The sequence below is a fragment of the Oppia nitens genome, unplaced genomic scaffold (genome assembly GCF_028296485.1).
Source record: "Oppia nitens isolate AA-2021 unplaced genomic scaffold, nextdenovo-longstitch-racon4-pilon3 scaffold3_pilon_pilon_pilon, whole genome shotgun sequence".
Lineage (NCBI taxonomy): Eukaryota > Metazoa > Arthropoda > Arachnida > Sarcoptiformes > Oppiidae > Oppia > Oppia nitens.
In genome coordinates, this window is record NW_026533221.1 from 6686545 (window position 1) to 6710071 (window position 23527).

At 18.5% G+C, this 23527-nt stretch overlaps 1 protein-coding gene across 1 annotated transcript in view; it reads right to left on the reverse strand.

Annotated features, from left to right (window-relative positions):
* The window catches only part of LOC128958325 (neuronal acetylcholine receptor subunit alpha-7-like), a 33293-nt gene that overhangs the window by 8825 nt on the left and 941 nt on the right, over positions 1 to 23527 (reverse strand). Inside the window, exons 2-4 of the mRNA XM_054304166.1 lie at positions 6436 to 6575; positions 3408 to 3452; positions 2896 to 2940 (exon numbers count right to left, since the gene is read on the reverse strand). Coding sequence (XP_054160141.1) covers positions 2896 to 2940; positions 3408 to 3452; positions 6436 to 6575 — 230 coding nt within the window. The remainder of the gene's footprint in view (positions 1 to 2895; positions 2941 to 3407; positions 3453 to 6435; positions 6576 to 23527) is intronic.

The window sequence follows — 23527 nt, forward strand, 5'->3', positions numbered from 1 at the left end:
CTAATTAGTAATTGAATTATTATTTAATAAAAATCTTAAAAAATAAAAGTTTAAAGTTATTGTTTGTATAGTCATAGTATAATTTTAATATAATTTAACAGTATTATCACTGAAGTGTATTATTTTATATGCAAATTCAAATACAGAAAAATTACATTTAGTAATACTGTATACAGTGTATTATACAGTATATTAATATATTAAAGTTTATTTAGAAATTCACAAAATATTAAAAGCTTTTATCACTACGATTCAATGAATTTTCATTTTATATATAATAACATTATTATTATATAATTGAAATGCATTTTTATATCTAAACAATTTTTAAATAATAAAAGTTATTACTGACTCTGAATTACAAATAGACTAAACAAATTTTATATTATTTTAATCTAAATTAGATTAATATAAGTATAGAATATATAAAAAATTTAATTCTTTAATTATTTCTAAAATTAACTCAAATAAAACTTTATTTAAATGACTCAATAATTTTTTTTTAAAGATTATTTTAATAATATAACAAAAAAATGTTTTATTTAAAAAAATTAAATTATACATTCATATTTAAATTTGACTTTCTTAAAATTTGCAATTATTTAATTGAAAAATAATAACTACATTTAGAATTTATTACAGATATGATCAATTAAATTAAATACTTATAATACAGTGTATGCGTGTTATGTATAAATTATTAACAAAAAACTGAATAATTAATTTATATTTAATAGCATATTATAATTTATATATATAATAATTTATTTGCATTTTATGTCATACTTTTTTTTCCTTTAAACGACTTGTGGTTTTTAAAATTTGAGTAAAATCAGAGATTGTTGTGTGAATAATACAATACAATGTCGATATTATTATTGTAATTTAGTTAATAACTAATAATATTAATTATAAATTAAACAATTAACTAAATTACAATAATAATATCGACATTGTATTGTATTATTCACACAACAATCTCTGATTTTACTCAAATTTTAAAAACCACAAGTCGTTTAAAGGAAAAAAAAGTATGACATAAAATGCAAATAATTTATTATATTGTATTACATAATATTGTACTGTATTAACATTGAAAAAATTTATTATACAAAAAAAATTCAATCGATTTGTGACACAACTAACTGATAATAACTAATAATATTAATTATAAATTAAACAATTATCAGTTAGTTGTGTCACAAATCGATTGAATTTTTTTTGTATAATAAATTTTTTCAATGTTAATACAGTACAATATTATGTAATACAATATAATAAATTATACAAAGATAAAATTACTCTTTTTATTTACTAATTAATAAAATTGTAAAATTGTAAAATTGTAAAATTGTAAAATTGTAAAATTGTAAAATTGTAAAATTGTAAAATTGTAAAATTGTAAAATTGTAAAATTGTAAAATTGTAAAATTGTAAAATTGTAAAATTGTAAAATTGTAAAATTGTAAAATTGTAAAATTGTAAAATTGTAAAATTGTAAAATTGTAAAATTGTAAAATTGTAAAATTGTAAAATTGTAAAATTGTAAAATTGTAAAATTGTAAAATTGTAAAATTGTAAAATTGTAAAATTTTATAAATTTTAATTTACATAATTATTGTTTATTTTATTCTAATTAAACTTATTAATAATTAAATAGTTAATTATGCTATTAATTATAAAATTATATGCTATAGTAAATATGTTTACAAGTTTTGGTTAGTAAACTCATATTTCTGTTAAAATTAGTAATATAAAAGACTTTTATCACTAAAATGGTTATACAATAATAGATATTATATTAAAAGTATAAATAACTGTAAAACATTACTATCATATTAGTATGAATAATAAAATTTTAGTTTTCATTACGATTAATATATTGTTAAATTTTTTTGTATAATATATAATATATTTATTAATCTTGTTATTGATATTATTATCACTATTATCATGTGTTTAATAATAACGAAAGTATTCTTATATAATACAAAAAGGCCTGTAATGTGGGTCAGTCTAGTTTAGATGGCAGCTATAAATTAAGGATTAATAGACATAACATAACATAACATGTGTGCCCAATAAAAACATACCTATCATATCATATCTAATATATTGGAAGTGCATTGCAGTGAAAATATAAAAACATAAAAATAAAACTTAAAAAAACAGATTAGGTTTTGCTTCGAATTTTCAATAGTGTGTATATCGATAACATATATCTATATAATCTTATACCGTATATATACAGTATATATATATATATATATATATATAAATTATAAACAACACATAAAAATTTTATATTATTTTTGTTTTCTTATTTTTTAATATCAGCAAATATTATACATTTATAATAGTCATATAGTTTTTAAATGTAACAAACAATAAGTGATCAAAAGAAAGGGGAAATTTTAGATAAATAAAAATAATAATTTATATTAAGCAATGCTGTATACAAAAATTATAAAACACAGAGAAAGCATTGCTGTATTACAATATATTAAAAAAAGGAAATTAAATTTAGGATTGGATTCACAGCACCGGAATTTGTGAGTCTATATATATCTATAAATTGTGAAAATACACTATTGTTTGGACAAAACACTTAATTTAAGTCTTTTCTCTCTTCCCTCAATTTTTTTTACTAAAAAGCATTAGATTTTTAAGTAAACTTTAGATTAGTTTTTAGATATGTTTAGTTTTAAAAATACTTTTACTGTATACTACATATATATAGCTAAATATGGTATTGTTATTTTATACATAAAATTCAATTATAATTTTGTATTTAGTTAGTTATATTGTTTACTTTAGAGAAAATAATAATAAATAAAAAAAATATTATATAAAATGTTAGATATATTAGCAATAGTTTAGTATGAAAATCCTTACCAGTTTTAGCCATGTATTAGTAACTAACTGCTGATTTTTCTCATCCTTTTGCAGACAAAACGCCATTTATTACAGATAGGGAACAGAAAAGGGATGAATAAAACATATTAAGACAATAAAACATCAAAACACATGACTTTTTATTAATGAGGACAAAGAAAATGTATTTTTTAAATCATTAAATGAATAAATTGATTAAATGACATAAAATTATGTGAAATCAATTAAATTAAAACAATTTAATCAAAAGAGACATCACGTACTTTCATATTTTGGTTTATCATATGTTTTGCATTTTTATCATTCAAATACTCAAATATTGACTTTATTTAACAAATTTTACAAAATGATCTCATAGTGATTGTCGTTAATTAGTTGCTAAGTCAATATAAATATAGTAAATCTAAAAATTTTGTTAATATTTACTATTTATTATTTTTACAGTTTACACATAGTATAAGTAAATTTTAAATATAATTATTTCAATGTTTAGATTTCATTGAAATACTTACCATTTTTAACCAAACATTTGATGTTAAGATCTGATTTTTTTCGTCCTATGATTTGATGACAAAGAAGTTTACCATAAAATACAATTCAAAAAATCAATTTCTATAATAAAGATATACTAATCATTTGTGTTATTTTATGTTAAATATTTGTCAGACAATAAAAATACAATTTGTTATTTTAGTGTATTTACTAAACAACAATTTAATGTCAATTGATTATTGTTGGGCGTAATTCTCAATTCCTATTATTTATGACAATCTTTAGTTAATTTTCCGTAAAATAATTTGTATTAATTTCTTATAAAATGCTATAATCATAACCTATAACCAATTAAAATTAAATTATATATATAATATTTGTTAATATAAGCATTAAATAAATTTACATTATAATTATATATAATTTTAAATTAACTAAATTATAAAAAATGACAGAATAGTTTTATTGTTTTATTAGTCAAATCAATTAACAAATTAAAAACATTTATTAAAAAACAATAAATTTTATTTGAATTTATTATTCATTGAAACAATTTAGACAATTAACACTTTAAAATTATTTACTATTGTAAATAATATCATTGATTCAATGATATTGTACACTGGATTTTCTGTATTGATAAATGATTTAATGTGTTAACAAAATATGAATATAAATAAATAAACGAAAATTAATAATAATAGATATTTAGTGAATCATATTTTTGTTGTATTTTTCTTTATATATTTATTATATTATTATCACTATAAAGCAGCAGATCTCATATATATATATAAAAATATTGTAAGTTATTTAACAAATACTTAGTGGAAAATTTTATTAAATTTGATATATTTAATATTGATTGTTTTTATTTTAAATTTTAATATAAAGTAGTTTTTGTATTAAATTAAATTATATTATATTTAAAAAGTTTAGTTTATTTAATTTAATATTTTTATTTTTAAAATATAATAATTGTTTAAATGTTTCCACTTTGCTTTATTACATGTTTTTTTCATATCTTTAAAAATAGTTTTTATACAGGCATTAACTTTTTTTTATAGACAACTAATTAAAAATTATATAAAATTAAAATAATATATAAATACTATAAACCATTAAACTATATATTAATGCTTTTGTTACGACAAACAGCAAATTTTATATGAAGTATAATTAAAAATGAACATATAGAAAGTTTCTAGAAAATTTCTATTGAAATTTAACTTTAATGTTATACTATTGGATCCGCGTATTTTTTGAATAACTTTTGAACGGTTAGAGATAATTTAATTCTGTAAAATACATTTAAGAATATCATATCGACCACACTTAATATACACGCAATCACAAAACTAGGATGACCAGATATACAAAATATCGGGACCAACGAAAGACACTATGCTACAGGTCAAACTACAACTGATAAATTTATTATGACAATGAAAATTTATAGTCAACAAATAATAGTTTAATATAAAAAAAGAAACATCAAAATCGGATTGGTAGTTTTGTTTTTATGGCTTGTTAAGTTTGTCATAAATCATATATAAAATAGTCTAAAATCAAAATGACGTTATTTATGACTATTATATATTTATAAGTAGTGTATTGATTAATAATTTTTATACTCTATTAAATAGTTGTTATAATAGTTGCTAAAAAAGTCGAATAGTTTTTAAAATAGTTATTTAAACTGTATTAAATAGTTGTATATAGTTGCTAAAAAAGCCAAATAGTTATTGAAATAGTTATTTATTTTTTTTATAAATATTTCAACTGATATATAATTCATTTGTTTTCAGCATATTTACAAAAATGATTTATATAAATAAACTAATTATTTCTATTGTTAAAAAAGTAATATGAGTTGATAACAGTTTACACATTTTATATAATTTATATAACTATTACTTTTTGTTTTTACATATATTTGTGCTTAATTTTACAATTTAATGCTTATATTTTTCAAAATAACTGAAAGTTATTTATAAGTTTTTATAGTTGCTAACCCAACAAATAGTTATTTATAGTTATAATAAAATTTCGGAAATAGCGTCCACTGGTCAAGTTCGGTGGACATACTAAGTCCCAGTTATAAGCGTTGAACCGACAAAATAATTTTTTTAGTTGGAAATCAAGACACTATTTATAAGATTAAATTTTCAATTATATTATTATTTCTAAAAACAACATTTTAATATGTGGACTAGTTTTCGAAATAATCGAATTTCAATATAAATTATAATATCAAATTACAATAGTGTGATTTATATTGAGTCGATTATTTTGAAAACTAGTCGACGTATTAAAATGTTGTTTTTAGAATTAGTAATATAATATAAGTTAAGTGTAGTCGATATGATATTCTTAAATGTATTTTACAGAATTAAATTATCTCTAACCGTTCAAAAGTTATTCAAAAAATACGCGGCTCAACATCATTTGACCGCTTCTTTACATATTTATATTACCAAAATTGCAGAATATAGTATATTTTTATGTTATAGATTATATATTATTACAAATCTTTATGGTTATTATTTTTTAAGTGAGGGGGAGGAGGGGTCAAGAAAAGTTGAACGCATATGTATTTAATATAAATAAAATGACCGATTTATCTGAATTTTTGGAAAAAGAGATCTAAAATAGCAAAAAATATTAATGTCTTTAATTTATCAATTGTTATCATATTGTATATAAATAAAATTAAATACTATTATTAAATAATAAAATTAGATATAATAAATATTAGTACAATTTGTTTCTTTCCAAACTTTAATTAAACAATTATTTTTATGCAAAATGATATATATATATATATAGTATTTGTTTATTTATTTGAAAATTACTATTTATTTATATAAATACGAAACAAATTTGTAAAAGTTGTGTCAATTCCATTGATATGAATAAATATATACTAAACATGTAATGAAAGTACGAGATGGTTGTGATAGTTGTGATGGTTATACGGGTTATTGAATTATTATTAGAAAGGCATACAATATATGTATATAACTAATGATTGTATTGAAGACATACCACATCAATGATTTGCTGTAATGTCAGACCAAAGCTAACAAGTATTGGCTCCGATTCATTAGCGACCGGTCTCTCCAACACTTGATAATCAGTGAATAGATCTCTCAGTAAACGTCTTTCATGGGGTCCTTCCAGTGAGTCTGTGGACAAACACATGAGATAAATGTTATCAATTAATGACATCAAAGTTTGCTGACAACAGGGATCGTCAAGTAGGTGTCAAATAAGGATTAACTAACGCAACCAATTGATAATATGGTCTAATCTATCAATACTAGCCATAGTAAGCCCACTGCAACCCATTTGACTCAACTCTTGACGATCTCTTCATAATATGTTCAACAAAATTGCTTCAAAATAAAACGATTCCGTGTATTGATATATATTTATTTCCTTTTTACTATTTTACACGATTGTCACTTATTTAACTGCAATAATGTTACAAAAAATAATACAAACACACATACAAACAGACATTACAATACTTAGTGTTAATAACTGTCAAAAAAGTTTATCAATTATCTAATGTTTTCTATTTTCACTTATAGTATATGTCAAATAGTATATCATAAAATAGATTTAATAGATTTCTGGCAAATAACTAGTTAACAGTAATACACAATAAAAATGTTTAAAACTACAAATATGTTTATACCATTTGACAAATCATTTAATAAAAAATTGTAAATTTCAATGCATTAAATAGAATATTCTTTATTTTGTATGCAATGTAAAAAATACTGTTAAACTATATTGTGTTTACTATTTATATAAAATAATAAAATACTTATAAAATAAAATATTGTATAAAAATTTAAATTATTCTTATAATATCAATATAAACCCAATATAATATTTATGTTTCATCATTATATAATTGTTAATACTATTGTATATTAATATAACATTGCAAACAACAGCTTTCATAAAAGCAATCATTAATTTGTAATTTAAGTCTCACAAGAATTTAATGCCTTATTTAAAAATATAATTTTTATATTTTATGCTTTTATCAAATGATTTAATGATTAGACAAAAACGCTTTTAATCATTTATTAAAAAGATATTAGTAGTATATTATATTAAAGGCAATAAAATTAATTCAACATAATAATAAGATATTTTTACACTAACTATTATTGCTATGTTTGATACTATCATATCTAATGTACTATATGTATAAATATTATATCATATTATATTAAATGTAAAAATACAGAAAATATAAAATACACAAAACCTAAAATATAATTAATTGTTTAAAACAGTATTTTATTATTATTATTTGCAATATTTTATTTAAAAAATATCATTTGTAAATGTTGTTTTTTAAAATAACTTTTAAATTGATCATCATAAACATCTAAATCAAAAATCACCATTGTTATCATTTTAAAACATAATAAAATAAATTTTATTGTAAATGATTAATACAATGCCTTTAGGCAATTGCCTTATATTAAATCTATATTAGTTTTAAAAGAGTTGAGTTATGATTGAATTATTAAAGGTTTTTTTTAAAAAAATAATTGAAAGAGAAATGAAAAAACACACTTAAACACACATATATTACTAAAACTAAAAATTTTCTGACTCATCATTTTTTGCACAATTATTGAGTTATACTATTGATTACTAACTACTAATTATTAATAGTAAGAATTTAATTTAGTCTTCAATATTCTTAGTCTTATATAAAATCATTACTATTGTATTATTAACACTAAATTTTAATAAATAATATAAATTATAATTATCTTGTTATTAACTAACCTTAATAAAACTAATAAATATGAAAACTAGTTAAACCTACAATTATACAGTAACCATAATTATTTTTATTTTTTTGCATTCTACTAAATTTTTTTAATATAAAATTATTATATCAGAAAAAATATAATCAGAAAAAATTAATATTGATTAATAATTCTATATTATAATTTTATTTGTTATATGATACTTAACATCACATTTTTAGTTTTTAATAACTTTAAATTTACATGTTTATTATTGTGACTTTACATTTGAAAATTGATATATATATTTAGTAAAAATAGTGTAAATAATTTATTTTTATATTTAATTATATAAGTGATCATTGGTGTTGTAAATATACATTAGATATCGTTATAAAGATTACTAAATGTTAGTGAAATCATTGATTTATATCACTATTCGTTCAAATATTAGTTAATGACTTAAAATTGAGGTTTCATTCAATTCATTCATGCAATTAATTTTATTTTGATCTTAACTTGACTTCAAACATATAGTACTCCAAATCTTACACTTGAATTAAATCTTATATTTTTAGTTTTATATGATTTACAYACAAATGTTAAAAAAATTAATGATAATACATACTAAAAGTTTGTAACATAACATTCTATAGAATATAATAGCAATTTTATGGAAAAGCAATATTAAAATATTTATAAATTCAAATTCAAATTATGTTTATAAAAAATTATATACAATTTGATTTTTAATTGAAAACAAACTCCAAACAAAATATAAAATTTAAAAAGATATTCTTAAACTCAATCAATGTTATAATTTATTATTTTGATTTTATAAAACTTATATTGTCAATATTGCAAGCATAATATTAAAAAGTAATGCTGCTTATTTTATATTTAATGTTGATTAATATATGTTTAAATATACCAACAGTTTTTAATACAAGTAGATTACGAGCAACTTTCCCAGGGAGGGAAGTTCCCTAATAAAATCCCTTTAATTTTTCCCGAAAATATATTATTTTCCCTCCCTTGATCATTAGAAAAAGAAAATATATTTTATATTTTTTACAATAAATAGTAACAAAACTTAAATACAGTATTTAAAAATAATTTTTAATTCAATAAATTTAGTTACACTATTTATCAATACCATTCAAAATACAGTTTAATATAATATTTGTCTCGGATTATAATTTTTGATGTGTTGTTTAGGGTTCAATAAGTGGTAGCACAAAGAAATAGATTCAATAGTAATTTCCAGTGAAAAGGGAACATAAAAAACTTTTTGAATTTGATCTAACCCTAAATACAAGTAATTATCTTTCATAAAAATAACAAAATTTAGTTTTAATAATTTCTAACGCAATAATATATTTAGTATTATTTTATATATAACTTACTTTATTCATTTTTGATTTATCTTTTTAATTTTATGGTTCAAGCAATTAAGGTGTCATATAAAAATTATTTAGTATTATTACAATACACAGATTGGTGGGTAAATACAATGATTTATTATATATATGTTATGACAACACGTCTATTGCAATACGTGTGGCAATAATCAAATGATTTGGAGTAAACATTACATAAGTGTTTAATATATTATATTTACTGAATGAATATAAAAATGAAAAATCTAAATGTCATTTATTATATTATTAAAATATAATCTAAAATGTATTAACCATTTAACTATTTTTTTGTTATAACATTTCATATAAATAATCAATAATTTTGTAAATAAATTAATATTAATTTATAATAATTAAAAATAAATTTTTTTTGATTATGGTTTCCTGAAATGGAATTATATTATTAAATGATAAAATTAAATGTATGACAGAACCGGGATATAGGATCCGGGAACTGCATAATCTTCTATACTATAATAGATATTAAACTTTTGTAAATAGCATTATCTTTGATTATATTTTTTATTTAATTTAAAATTTACAGAAATATATATTATATTAAACATTAAATATATGTAACGTTAAAAATAGCGTCAAATTCTATAAAATTAAAATTCATTCGATACTTGTTTTGATAATTTTAAAATTCTTGTCTTATTTGTTCATAAATAACGTTGAAATGTGAAAAATTAAATATTTTATACTATTTTTCAAATGTATTTTTGTGTATTTTGAAATAATTAAATATATAATATTTACAATCTATTATTAATATTAACAACTATTAATAATTATTAATAATATATAAACTATACAGATCATTATTTATATTTATACTAATTATCTAGATCTATTATTCATGGAGTTATTAATATAAATATATTTATATATTTATATTAATAACTCTAAAATAGCTGTTATTACGTCTAAATAATTACTATAAATATAAATTATGTTCTTTTGTTTTTGTTTAAGTTATGTTTGATGTATAATAATTTGAAAGTTTTCATATTTTGACGTAATTTATGAATAAACAACATTTATTTGAAAATTGAGAGAGAAAAGTCAAAAACAGCCCATAACTATTTAGACTCATTTATAAAAGGCCCAACTTTACAATAAACATTAATAATGTAAATTAAACAAAATTTAACTCTATTATCAATTATTTATTTATAATAAATTTAATTTAATAGTTATTTATACTTTTGAATGAAATATTAATAAAAATGTGTTATAAATTTTGAATTAAACTATTTGTAAAAATATTTGAAATCAAATGATAGAGATTAAGAAAGTTTTTCAGTTGTTTAAGGATTAGTACTATTTTTGATAAGAGTCATCAGTTTATGGGCTGTTCTTGATTTTTCTCTCTCAATTGCCGAAACACTCGAATGAATTTGAATTGTGGACAAAACGGTGGGATTAGATTTACTCTGTTTACTTAGTTTTTTAGATACAGTATAACACATCCCTTTCCCCACATACCTGTGCTCTATTGCAAAAAAGTTTATATATCATAACAATTTGGCAGAAAATCAATAGTTGAATAAAAGATTTCATTGAGCTAGGTCATATTTATTATAAATCTATGTATAAAATTATAATCCAATTTCTCAATTATAAATTAAGTATAAATATATTGTAAAAATTAATATTATTGCATATTTTAAAACTACTCTATTTTTAATTCATGAATATTTTTTATATAAAATTATTAATTAAAAAATAATATTTATAATTAAAATATTATAATTTAATTTTAAATATATATTATAATATTAGTAATTCATTATAATGTAAAATGCAACAGTTTTAAATAATATGCAAATTATGTTAAACTTATATATGATATACAGTTTGTATTGTATATTCAAATTTATCTTTTTCTGTCAATCGATAAATCGGTCGTTATTTACAAAATAAATTTCTTTATTCATTAACCATTTGAATACTACTATATTCTCCAATGTCTACATTCCTTTTGCTTCATGTTTATACACCTTTACAACAACAACAATGTGATCAACAAAAATGTGAGTAAAACAGAAAACGGTTAGAGAGAGTGAGTGAGTGTGTGTGTGTGTGTGAGAGAGAGAGAGAGAGAGAGAGAGAGAGAGAGACTTATATTGTAGACCTTATATAGAGTTTTTGACATCAAGAGATATATCATAAATATAAATATAATAATATATTGTATGTTATGTTGTATTACACTATTTTTCTGCATTCATGTGTTGTTCTTATGTTTTAAGGCATAGAATGAACACTATATAAGAAATATACGTTTCTATACAATCAATAATTCTATAATTGAAGGATAGATAGCTTTTCATCCCTTTCCCATACATTAAGCGGTTCAACAAAGAAATAGTTCGCTCTTTTATTATATACTGTATACTATTAACTTGATTGTCAATGTTTTATTATTTAATAAAAATAAGTATAAAAACTATAACAAATAATATAGTGTTTTAATAATTATTTTCAATTAAATATTTGTAATTTCATATTAATTTTTAATTTTTTAGCCATTATTAATAAGAACTATAGTTAGATAATACATTAATAAAAAATATTACTTAGAAACAATCTTTCATTACAAACAAAATTAAAATTAATTATCAAATTATACAAAAAATTAATATTTATAGATATTTGTTAAGCTACTTGTAATTATCATAATTATATAAAATAAATTGCTTTATTAATTATAATTAAATTGTTATCAACAAAATTTTTCTATACTAATTTTGCAAATTACAAAAAAAAAAATTTCTTTTTATATATTTATTTTTAAAACTTAATTTTCATTGTGCATTATCTACACTACATATTTTACAATATGTATGATATAAATTGTTTTATTTTAAATTTGAAAATTTCAATGAAATCTTCTTTACTATATCATTTTCTATACTATTTATAATGTGTATAGTGTATGTACAAATTGTTGTTATTAATAATTTAACTTTAGTAATTATTTAGTTACATTGTTATAATTCAAAATATTTATGAAATAATAAATAAATTATAATAAGCAAAAACAAAAATAAAAACTTAATAAGTAAAAAGTCACAACTTTATTAAATTATTGTATAGAATAAGTTTATTAATGTATATACTATTTTAATTGTAATGTCATTAAAATTGTATAATAAATGAAACAAAATTGTCAATAATATATTATGATATTAATTTATAATAACAAATTTTAGCAAAAGACAAAACTTTTAATTAACAAAAACATTAACTCAGAAAGTATTAGATAAACTCAATATTAATAGTATTTATAATATTCTTGATCCGACAGAAAACTTATATTTATGTCTCTAAAGCATAAAATGTGTTCACAATTAATATAGTAATACAAGCGGATGGTCTTATCAACTAAATGTATGTATGTGTAAGTGTATGTGTGTGTATATATGTATGTATGTTTGTTTATGTGTGTGTGTATATGTGTGTATGTATGTGTGTATGTATATGTGTGTGTGTATGTATGTGTGTATGTATGTGTGTGTGTGTGTGTGTGTGTGTGTGTGTTGTCTGATCAACCCTGAGATGTGAGACATATGGCACTGTTTCTATATTTTCATTATATTCTTATATAGTGTCGGTATTTCTTTTATAAAGTATGACTTATTTAAGTATAAAATGGCCAAAAAAAACTCACCGATATATACATTAAGATTTAAAATAGTTTATAATAATTTAATACATTATATTAAATAATACAGTTTTCAGTTTTTTATTTGTTGACTTTTATAATATTATTTGTGTGGCTCTATTCAGAATAGACTATATTAAAAGTATTGTTAACTATATTTAATTTATTGATTTTATACTAAACAATTAAATAAATGGAAAATCAATTCAAACAAATTACAATGTTAACTAAATTCAATCTACAATTTTTATTAATCAATAAAAATTACCATTATAATGAATTAGATAAACATTTTGATTTTTTCATAAAATCATGTTTGCATAATGTATTAAAAAGGTGTAAAAATTAGTACAAAATACTGTATAAGTATCTGCAAATACTGTATGATTTAAAAATTAAATATATTTATTTCTAATTATTAAATAATCCAAATATTTTTTCTTAATTTTTTACTTTATTTTTTTTACTTTATTTTTTTACTTTATTTAAATATTAAAATATTTAATTTAAATGATTAACTAAATTTCTTAAACAAGAATAATATTATTTGTTTATTTTACAACATATTTACAGTAAAATAGAATAAAATAAAATTGTATTTATTATATACAAACGTATTGTTTATACAAACTATTGTACAGTATTATACTGTGTATATTATAATTATTTTATATATAATTTATATTAGTTTACTAACAAAATAATTAAAAATATTATCTCAAATGGAAAAATATTTGTGAAAATTTTAAATAATAGTTATATAAAGTAAAGTATAAATTATTATATTTATTAATTGCAAAAACATTAATATATTATATTATATAGTATTACTAGTATTTAACATTTATATATTAGCATTGTTTTCAAACATAATTAATAAAATATGAAGAATTTGTTCATTTAAATTAATTACAACATTTAGACAATAATATGAGTTGACTTGTAATTGTGTATAAGATTTTAATTTAGTGAATCACATGCAATACAATTGAACAGTAATTGTCTTTTTTGTATTATACAGTAGTAGTGTATATCAGTTTATATTAGATTTGACTAAATTTGTTAATATTAAATGTAGATATACTGTAATTTCCAATTGATCATTACTTATAGGCATTTACACAAAACTAGGTTATGATAACAGATATATGCAACAAATACACTCTAAATTTGTTTAACTCATAATTATAACAATCATTATATAAACTATATTATAAAGCAATAAAAACTCATTTTTATATAATTTCTTAATTTTGAATTTTATTGACTAAATATTATCGAAACTTTCTTTTCTATTTAATAGTATTATTCAATTGAAATGATTTTAATAAGTAAATGAATTAATTTGATAAAATATGAAAATTTATCAAATAGTCTTAATTAAGTAATCAAATTTAGTTTTTTAATTATTTTGTGTAATAATATATTTCATTAATTTAATACACTTTGCAAATTAGTAATTTAAGTATAATGAAGTATAAGTATAATTAATAATTAAATTTCAAATTATTTATTATTTTTTTTGCATTGTATTTATATCAATTATTTTAAAATAACATTATTCTGTAAATTATTATAACTGTACGTAAATCTGTAATATATTTATGTACTAAAGTTATATGAATATCAAATATAATACAAAATAAACTTATGGAGAGTAACAAAAATAATGGTTAACTATATGTTAGATATGACTGACTAAATAAAAGTAAACGATTGACTAACGGACCGGTAATAACAGTTATATAGTAAGGGTTCGGACAGTTGACAAATCTATGAGCTTAACTCAACTGTCAGTATAGCAATAGTATCAACATTTTTGCTAATATCCTACTGTTTGCTTCATTCAATAATACAACAGTTGTTTCCTTACATTAACTCATTTAACAAGTATTTGTTTGAGACATACAAATCAAGTTTTACACATTTATTAGGTTTTATTCAATAAATTATTTAATTAAACAATAAGCCATCAATTTATAATGTTTTTATTTAAAGCAAATATTACTTGATAACTTAATTATATTAATTAATTTAAAATAAACAATTGTTTAGAAATGTTTTCATTATTTTTACTATTAAAGCTAATATATGAATGTCTATGTAAAGTAAATAACAATGTGATTGACATATAAATAATATTATTATAAATACAGATTTATTATGAAAATGAAACACAATTTTGTAGACTTTATTTATAAATATTAGGTAATCTTTACATTTTTTACATAAAATTAATATAAGATTTAGTTTGATAAAAATTTAGATTCATAAGTAAAATTTTATTCTAGCAATTAACCAAAATTTTATTATATACTATTTAAATCTAAAAATATCAATTACATTTTGTTGTATGTAAAAAATTATTGAAATTATAAAATTCATTGTTTTCTCTTAGATAAAATTCAAGTCAATCAAAAATTATTTACTAATTGAATTTTATATTGTTTAAACTTTAAAGTAAAAATCATTTAAATATTAAATATTAAAGGCTGTAGATAAAAATAAAAGTCAACCAGTTGAGAATGCTGGAAAGCATTTCCAAACGAAATCCTTTCTAAATTTATTATATTAAATGACACAGTATAAGAAAATAAACTCAATTTTAATTAAGTAGGATATTTTATAAATCAAAATGACAAAATAAGATAAACAATGAGTATTAAAGACTTAATTTTTTTGACTGCCATTTTGTTTCTAACTTATATTACAAACCTTTTATAACAATTTACTACTTTTTGATGTTTTATCAAAATCTAGACTAAAAAACTAAATAAATCATTTTTTAATTTTGCCACAATTTTCACATTGTACATTAAGTACAACAATTTCGGTTTTAATCCCTTATACCTTATTTTTGATGTTTTATCCAAATGTGAGTTAAAATTTTAAAATTAAAAAAAAATCGGACCAAAGAAAGGAAATAAATAATTCATATAATGTACTCTTTTTAGAAGTTCGTGAAAATTATTAGCATTAAACAAATAAATAACTTTTAGTAAACTTTATAAATTAACTAATTTTGTTATTTTCCGATCATTTTAATTAATATTTTTTAAATCCAGTTTTAAATAAGACAAAAATATTGTATACATAAGAAATACTTATAATGCAAAATTGTTGACACATTATTATATAACAATTTTTAAATTACTTTTTTAGTTTAGATTAAAATATTTATTATTTTCTGTTTCATAGAAATTGTTACTATATCTATATAAAGTACTTTAAATAACTAAATATAACTAATAATTACCTTGATAATCCAATTTTTTTATCAATATTATCAAAATTTACACAATTTTGCATAAATTATATACAGAACTTTAAATTTTTTAAATACAATTTTTAATATATATATATTAATTATATTTGGTTATAACATTAATTTCAATTAGAATAATATTAAATGAGTTTAATTAAAAAAGTATATAATATTATATATATAATGTATATTGTATTGTTTAATAAACATATAAATATTAAATTATACTCTAATGAATATTTGACAATATATACAGTATTTTATTTAAAATTAAATTACAATCTTCATTTTATATTAGTTTTATTACATGAATTTTTAATTAATAAATGTTATATATTGTATATTGTATATTAAACCAGCATTGCCAAAAACAAAATTTAAAGGTATAAACTTTTATCTTCGCAATGTAACTTTTAGTACTACATCTACATAATTATTACGTCATTTTTAATTGACCATGATTGTTTTTATTGTAAATTTATTAATACGTAAATTTTAATATTATATCTATATTAGTATTGCAATACTATAAATACATTAACTTTATTAAAGTTCATTATTAATATTTCGTATTAATTTTAGTATTAAATCTACATTACTATCGCATGAATTAATTATTATTTATAATTTGGACATTTTGTCAATGTATCTGAAGATACAGTATGTCATTCTATAATATAGAATATATATCTTATTTTTAATGTTCACTCACACACACACACATACACTCACTCACTCACTCACTCACTCACTCACTCACACACTCACTCACACACTCACTCACTCACTCACTCACACATACATACACCCACTCACTCACACAAACACATTGAACACTGAATCTACAGTACATTTTAGTTTATTTATAGTTTGTTTGAATATAGTTATAATAATATAACAATTGTTGTTTGTAACAAATATATCACATATTATAACAAAAAATTATATTGTAATTGTAATATTTAGATACAATTAAGATATGCATTAAAATGTTGTATTTAAATGTATTATTATATTGGTATCACTTTGTTTGACAACATTAATCCATTAAAAGCATCAGATTTTTTATTGATATAAAACTTAAAATCATTCATACATTTGGGAAATCTATTTTTTATAAAATGCTCTTTATTTTGATCAAAATTATAACAAACATACAGTGCTTTATAGTGCTGTACAATATGCACGTAAACCTTAGGAAATTTAAGTACTAAAATAAACATAATATTAATAAATAATTTTATATATTTTGTGTTATTATTAAATTGAAATACTAATGGTGGATTTTTAAAATTTATAAATAATAATAATTCAAATTTATGTGATAATTAATGATACTTAATTTGTATGACTAAAATTTCGATACTCAAGAATCCAATATATAATAAAATTATTGTTATAATTACATCATTTATAAAATGCTTTTAAGTTAAAACACATATTAAAACAATACAGAAAACTATTAGTACTGTATATAATAAAATTTATTTAATTTATTCCTTATCTATATTAGAGATATATTTAAATATTGGTAAAAAATTGTCAAATTTTTCATAGATTTTAAATGATTAAATTAAAATTATACTATACAATTTACAATATAATTACAGTACAATCACTATTTAATTTTTTGTGTTTATGTAACTTTATAATACAGTGCAATTACAAATATTTAATGTGTATATTATTTTTATTATATTATTTACACTGTATAATATATAATACTTTAATTATTTTTATTAACTAATTATAATTTAAATAAAAATTTTGAAAATCTAATAAACTTATAAAGTATACTATAAATTAGTAAAATATTTAGAAATATATTATTAAATTTTTAACAATTATTAACAATTAATTTTGTCTCTAAACACATTAGTGCTTATATATAATAGTATTACAATATTATGTCAGATATATTTATATTAATATATAACCTTTTATAGTTTTTATTTTGTTTATTTTCAAACTTACTAAAATTTCAAGATTTATTATTGAAAATAAGTTATTGACTTAAAATCAAATACTTTCTTTTATTATCGCTTTTATTTCCAATCAAAACATATAACAATAAAAAATAAAATTTTATAAATAAATATTTTTTTAGTAATTTTTTGCCAATTGAAGCAAGAATTTTAGATAGAAATATATAAATAAAATAAATACAATTGATTTGATAGAATATAATGTGTAACTAAAAATTTTATGGATCAATACATTTAAAATAAACACATTTTGATCTTACAATTTAAGTTTATATAAATTATATGATTATATAAACACTGATACACAGTATGTAATAATGTAAAGTAAATTTAAAACAAATTAATTACATAAAAACAATTTTAGTTAAAATATGGTTTATATGGTTTATATATGCTGTCTTGAGTTATAGAGATTTATTAATCATAAAATTAATATTCAATCACTAGAGTTAATTGAAATTTTATTATATTTTTTAATATATAAAGTAGCAGGCGCGGTTAAGAAAATTTTTGAAATTAATATATATAATTTTTTTATAAATATATAATAAATACTAATACAGTATTTTTTGTATTTAGTAAGTTCAAATATATTAAAAGTCAAATTTTATCAATTATGTGACTTTATTATTAATATTAAAAATTTATATTATTGATACTATTTTTTACTAATTTTACAAAATAACCAGTTAAGAATGCTAGAAAGCATTATCAGAAAAAAAATTTGACGACATATAAAATATTATGTTCGCAAATTAATTGTCAGTTGGTTTTAGTCATATAGTCAAATGATTCAACTTTAGTCATGTAGGGTATCAAATAATTCAGTATGACAAAATAAACAACTACTCATGTGTGGTATCAAATGATTTAGTATAACAAAATAAAATCTAAAATCATACTTTAGCCGCCATTTTTGAAATAATAAGATGCTCTATACAATTCTAAACGTTAAAATTTACCTAAAATTTTTTTTAATTTGGCCGCCATTTTCTCTATGTTCCCGAAGAGATATCAAAATTTTAATGAAACTTTTCAATACATTATTAGTAGTAATCTAACCGAATTTCAAAATTCGCAGAAAAAAATGCTACAGACGGACGGACGGACGGACGGACAGACTCAAAAAAGCTCGTATAGATTTCAGTAAATAAAACTTTTTCAAATTTTTTTTGAATATTTATTAATTACATGAATATTAAAGTAACTATAATATTTTTTATAATATAATATATTACAAGTATTTATGAATATAACTTACAAACAATTAATTTACAAAAAAACTACCACTAATTATGAAATCTTGTTAAACTTCATTAGAAACTATTAATATATTAAAAATGTAATGTATTTGTGAAAAACAGTATATCTAGAAAACACTAAAAATATCATACATTTACAGATGTTATACAGATATAACATAACTTTATTTAGTGCATAATTATAGTGTTTTATAAACACAATGTATTTCACAAATATATTACATTTAGTATTAATATATCATATAATCTTAAATTACAAAATCTATAATTATATAAACAATGTTTGAAAATTTACAAATGTTTATTTATTTTAAAATTTATGTTTATATCAGTATATACTGCATATAACTATATATTGTTAAATTACTAATTTTTAATTTATAAATGCTTAAATGTGTTTATATTTATTTTGCAAAAATTTCCAAATATCTATTTATATTTTTTAAAAGTAAATTATAGTAAATGTTATTGTAAAAATAAATCATACAGTTATTTAAATATAATTAAAAAATATAAATACTAACAAAAACCTAATGAATTTAATTGTTGAATTGATTAAATAAAAGCTATTACTTTCTTCAATAATTACTAGAGATAGGCATTGTATGTCTACTGTAGTAATTTCTAATAAATATCTATAAAAATTTAACTTTATTATTATACTTTGGGATCTACCATATCCTGTATATAGCTATTGTAATATACTGTACTTTATATTAATGAGATAATACATATATACTATAGTATATAAATGGGATTTCTATATTTAAAATAATTATAATTATATATTTAGTTTTGTAAAATCTTATTAATCATTTAATTTAATTCTTAATATAATTTTAAAAATTATTTTTTACTTTAATTAATAAATAGAATACTAATGATAATATTTAATTATTACTTTTAATCATAATATATTGTTATAATACAACAAATATCGAGAGAACAAAATTAACATGGTGATCACATAGACAAAAAAAATTTTTAGAAACTTTCTAGAAATTTCTCTTTTTGATAACATTATAACAACACACACAAAGACACAAAAATACTGCAAATTGCAAATACTGTATTATATTTTTATTTTTTTAAATTGTTTTAATTTGAATTTTATTCGTAAATTAAACTACAAAAAGTTAAATGGATTATTCTTATTAGTAAAAGTGTGTATACAATAAAATAAATATTGCTTTCGTTTTGTAGAAAATGATTAAAATTAATGTTATTTGATGATAATGATAATTTATATCTACATATATAATCAAAATTGCAGATCAATCGGGTTTAAAACTTAAAAGTTATTTAAGTAAATTAAATTTACTTATAATGGGAGGTATAGGGAAACATTCATATTTTATATTAAATTATCAATCAATTAAATAACATAAATTTTAATCATTTTCTACAATACGAAAGCATTAATTTGTCAAATATTTGTCAATTTTATATTAATAGAGATTGACCTGAAATACTTGTCAGTCTTTTTCACTTAAATATATATTTTTATATATTATATTATTGGACAAACAATTTTTGTTACTTTCAATTTTTATTACGTGAAATAAATATTATATCTAAAAGTATTAATATAAATAACTTATATATACATATATATATTATTTGCCACTCAAATGACATTTTATATGTGAATAATATGTAATCCTTATATTATTAAATAATATATAAATATCGTAAAGTATATAACGATATTAAAATACAATAAAAAATAACTTAAAATTTAAAACAGATAAGCAGTCGGTTTCATTTTGTATAGTTTATTTTTATATAAATTTTAAAAATATTATTTATAAAAAAAATCTAAATCATATAATTAAATTTAATTAAATATTTATTAAAATATGATTAATAAATCTAATTTAATGCATTACTGAATTTAAATAATAATATGTAAAGTTTGTACATTATAAACATAATTTTAATTTTAAATAACATTAAATTAGGCAATTTATATTATTGTATATTTATCATGATTTTTTTATAAAACATGTTAAATAAATTATGTGAAGCATTATTATATAATAAAACAAACATTTCGACAAAAATTCATTTAGAGAAACTTAATGTATAAAAATATTCACTAATTTTAATAGTAATTATTTTAAATTTTATGTTTCATTAAAATCATATCTTCAGTTAGTCTAATATTAAGATTATTTTAGCTTATTATATATCAGTTGAAAATTAGATTTTAATGAATTAATGTAAAATTTAAATATGAAAATATATGATAAATATTTTTTTTTAAATACAATAGTCTATTACAGTTTTATATACAATATTAGTAGTGTTATTGTATTATACATATAATATACAATATAGTGTATATAACATTATAAGTTATAGTCTATAACACTACTACTATATATCATCAGGTGTTCAAACGTTTAAATGGATTCTAATTGATATTTTAAAAATATGTTTCATTTTATTATTTATTTAAATATTTAAAAGTTAAGTATATAATATTGTATTTATTAATAAATAAAGTAATTTAAATTTATTATAAAAAATTCTAAATAACTTTAATACATAAAATAAGCATTAGTATTTAAATAATTACTAAATTAAACAATTAAATTAATTTTTAAACTAGTTATTAATATACAGTAATATAAATACTATTATTAAAATTATTGATGAATCATTATTAATATAATTTGTTGTTTTATATTTATTATTTTATTTTAATGATACACTGATATACTGATATACTAAAAAATGTATGTGTTTCTTAGAGAGAGAGAGAGAGAGAGAGAGAGAGAGAGAGAGAGAGAGAGAGAGTGATGTGATTGCTTAATGTCCTGTAAAGTGCATGAATACATCAACCAAAGTGTATATTAAGACTGTCTAAAAATTAACTGAATAGATATCTACCGTAATATAAACTACATTATAATATAAATTTATATATAGTATATATGATAATGAACTAACTATACAGTAAAATAATTATATTTGATAACAAACACAAAACAAGAAATAATGTTAATGTAACCTTATTGTCATAATATAATAAAATTAATTAACTAACATTGAAACAAATTATTTTAATCAACATTTTAGTGTTTCACTAATTTTTTATTTCAATTAATTATATTGAGTTTATATCAATTGATTCAACCTAACTTTTTATTTAAAATTAGAAATTCAATGGTTATTATAAGTACTACAATTTATATATCAGTATAAAAATTAATTATATAAATTTATATTAAAATAAATATTTGGTAAAATTAAGTATTTTAAAAACAATTTGATGAATTTTAATGGGTTTTTTTAAATTCATGACAATAAACATTTATTTAAATATTTATTCTGTAAAAATAGTAATTTTTAATTTAATAATTTAGTGTCGTTTTATAGATTAAAAAATTTATATAATTTCTAAGTATACAAACTCAAAATATCCAAAATTATAAATCTAACAAAAATCAAATTAAAATTTTTATAAACCTTAAATATTGTATTAATTAGCTTTATGACAAATTACAGGTTATACGGATATAATATAAATGTTTTAAAAATTTTAATATAAATTTTAATTAAAAATATTATTATAATTAAATTTTTTTTTAATTACCTGAGTCTACTTCTACTTTATAAAGCAACATTATCATTGATCAATTAAATTTTAAGATATAATTTTATCATAAAATAATTGTAATCTAATATAAATAAATAATAAAATACTGTAAACTATTGACTGAACTAAATGATCGTAAATTCTTATAT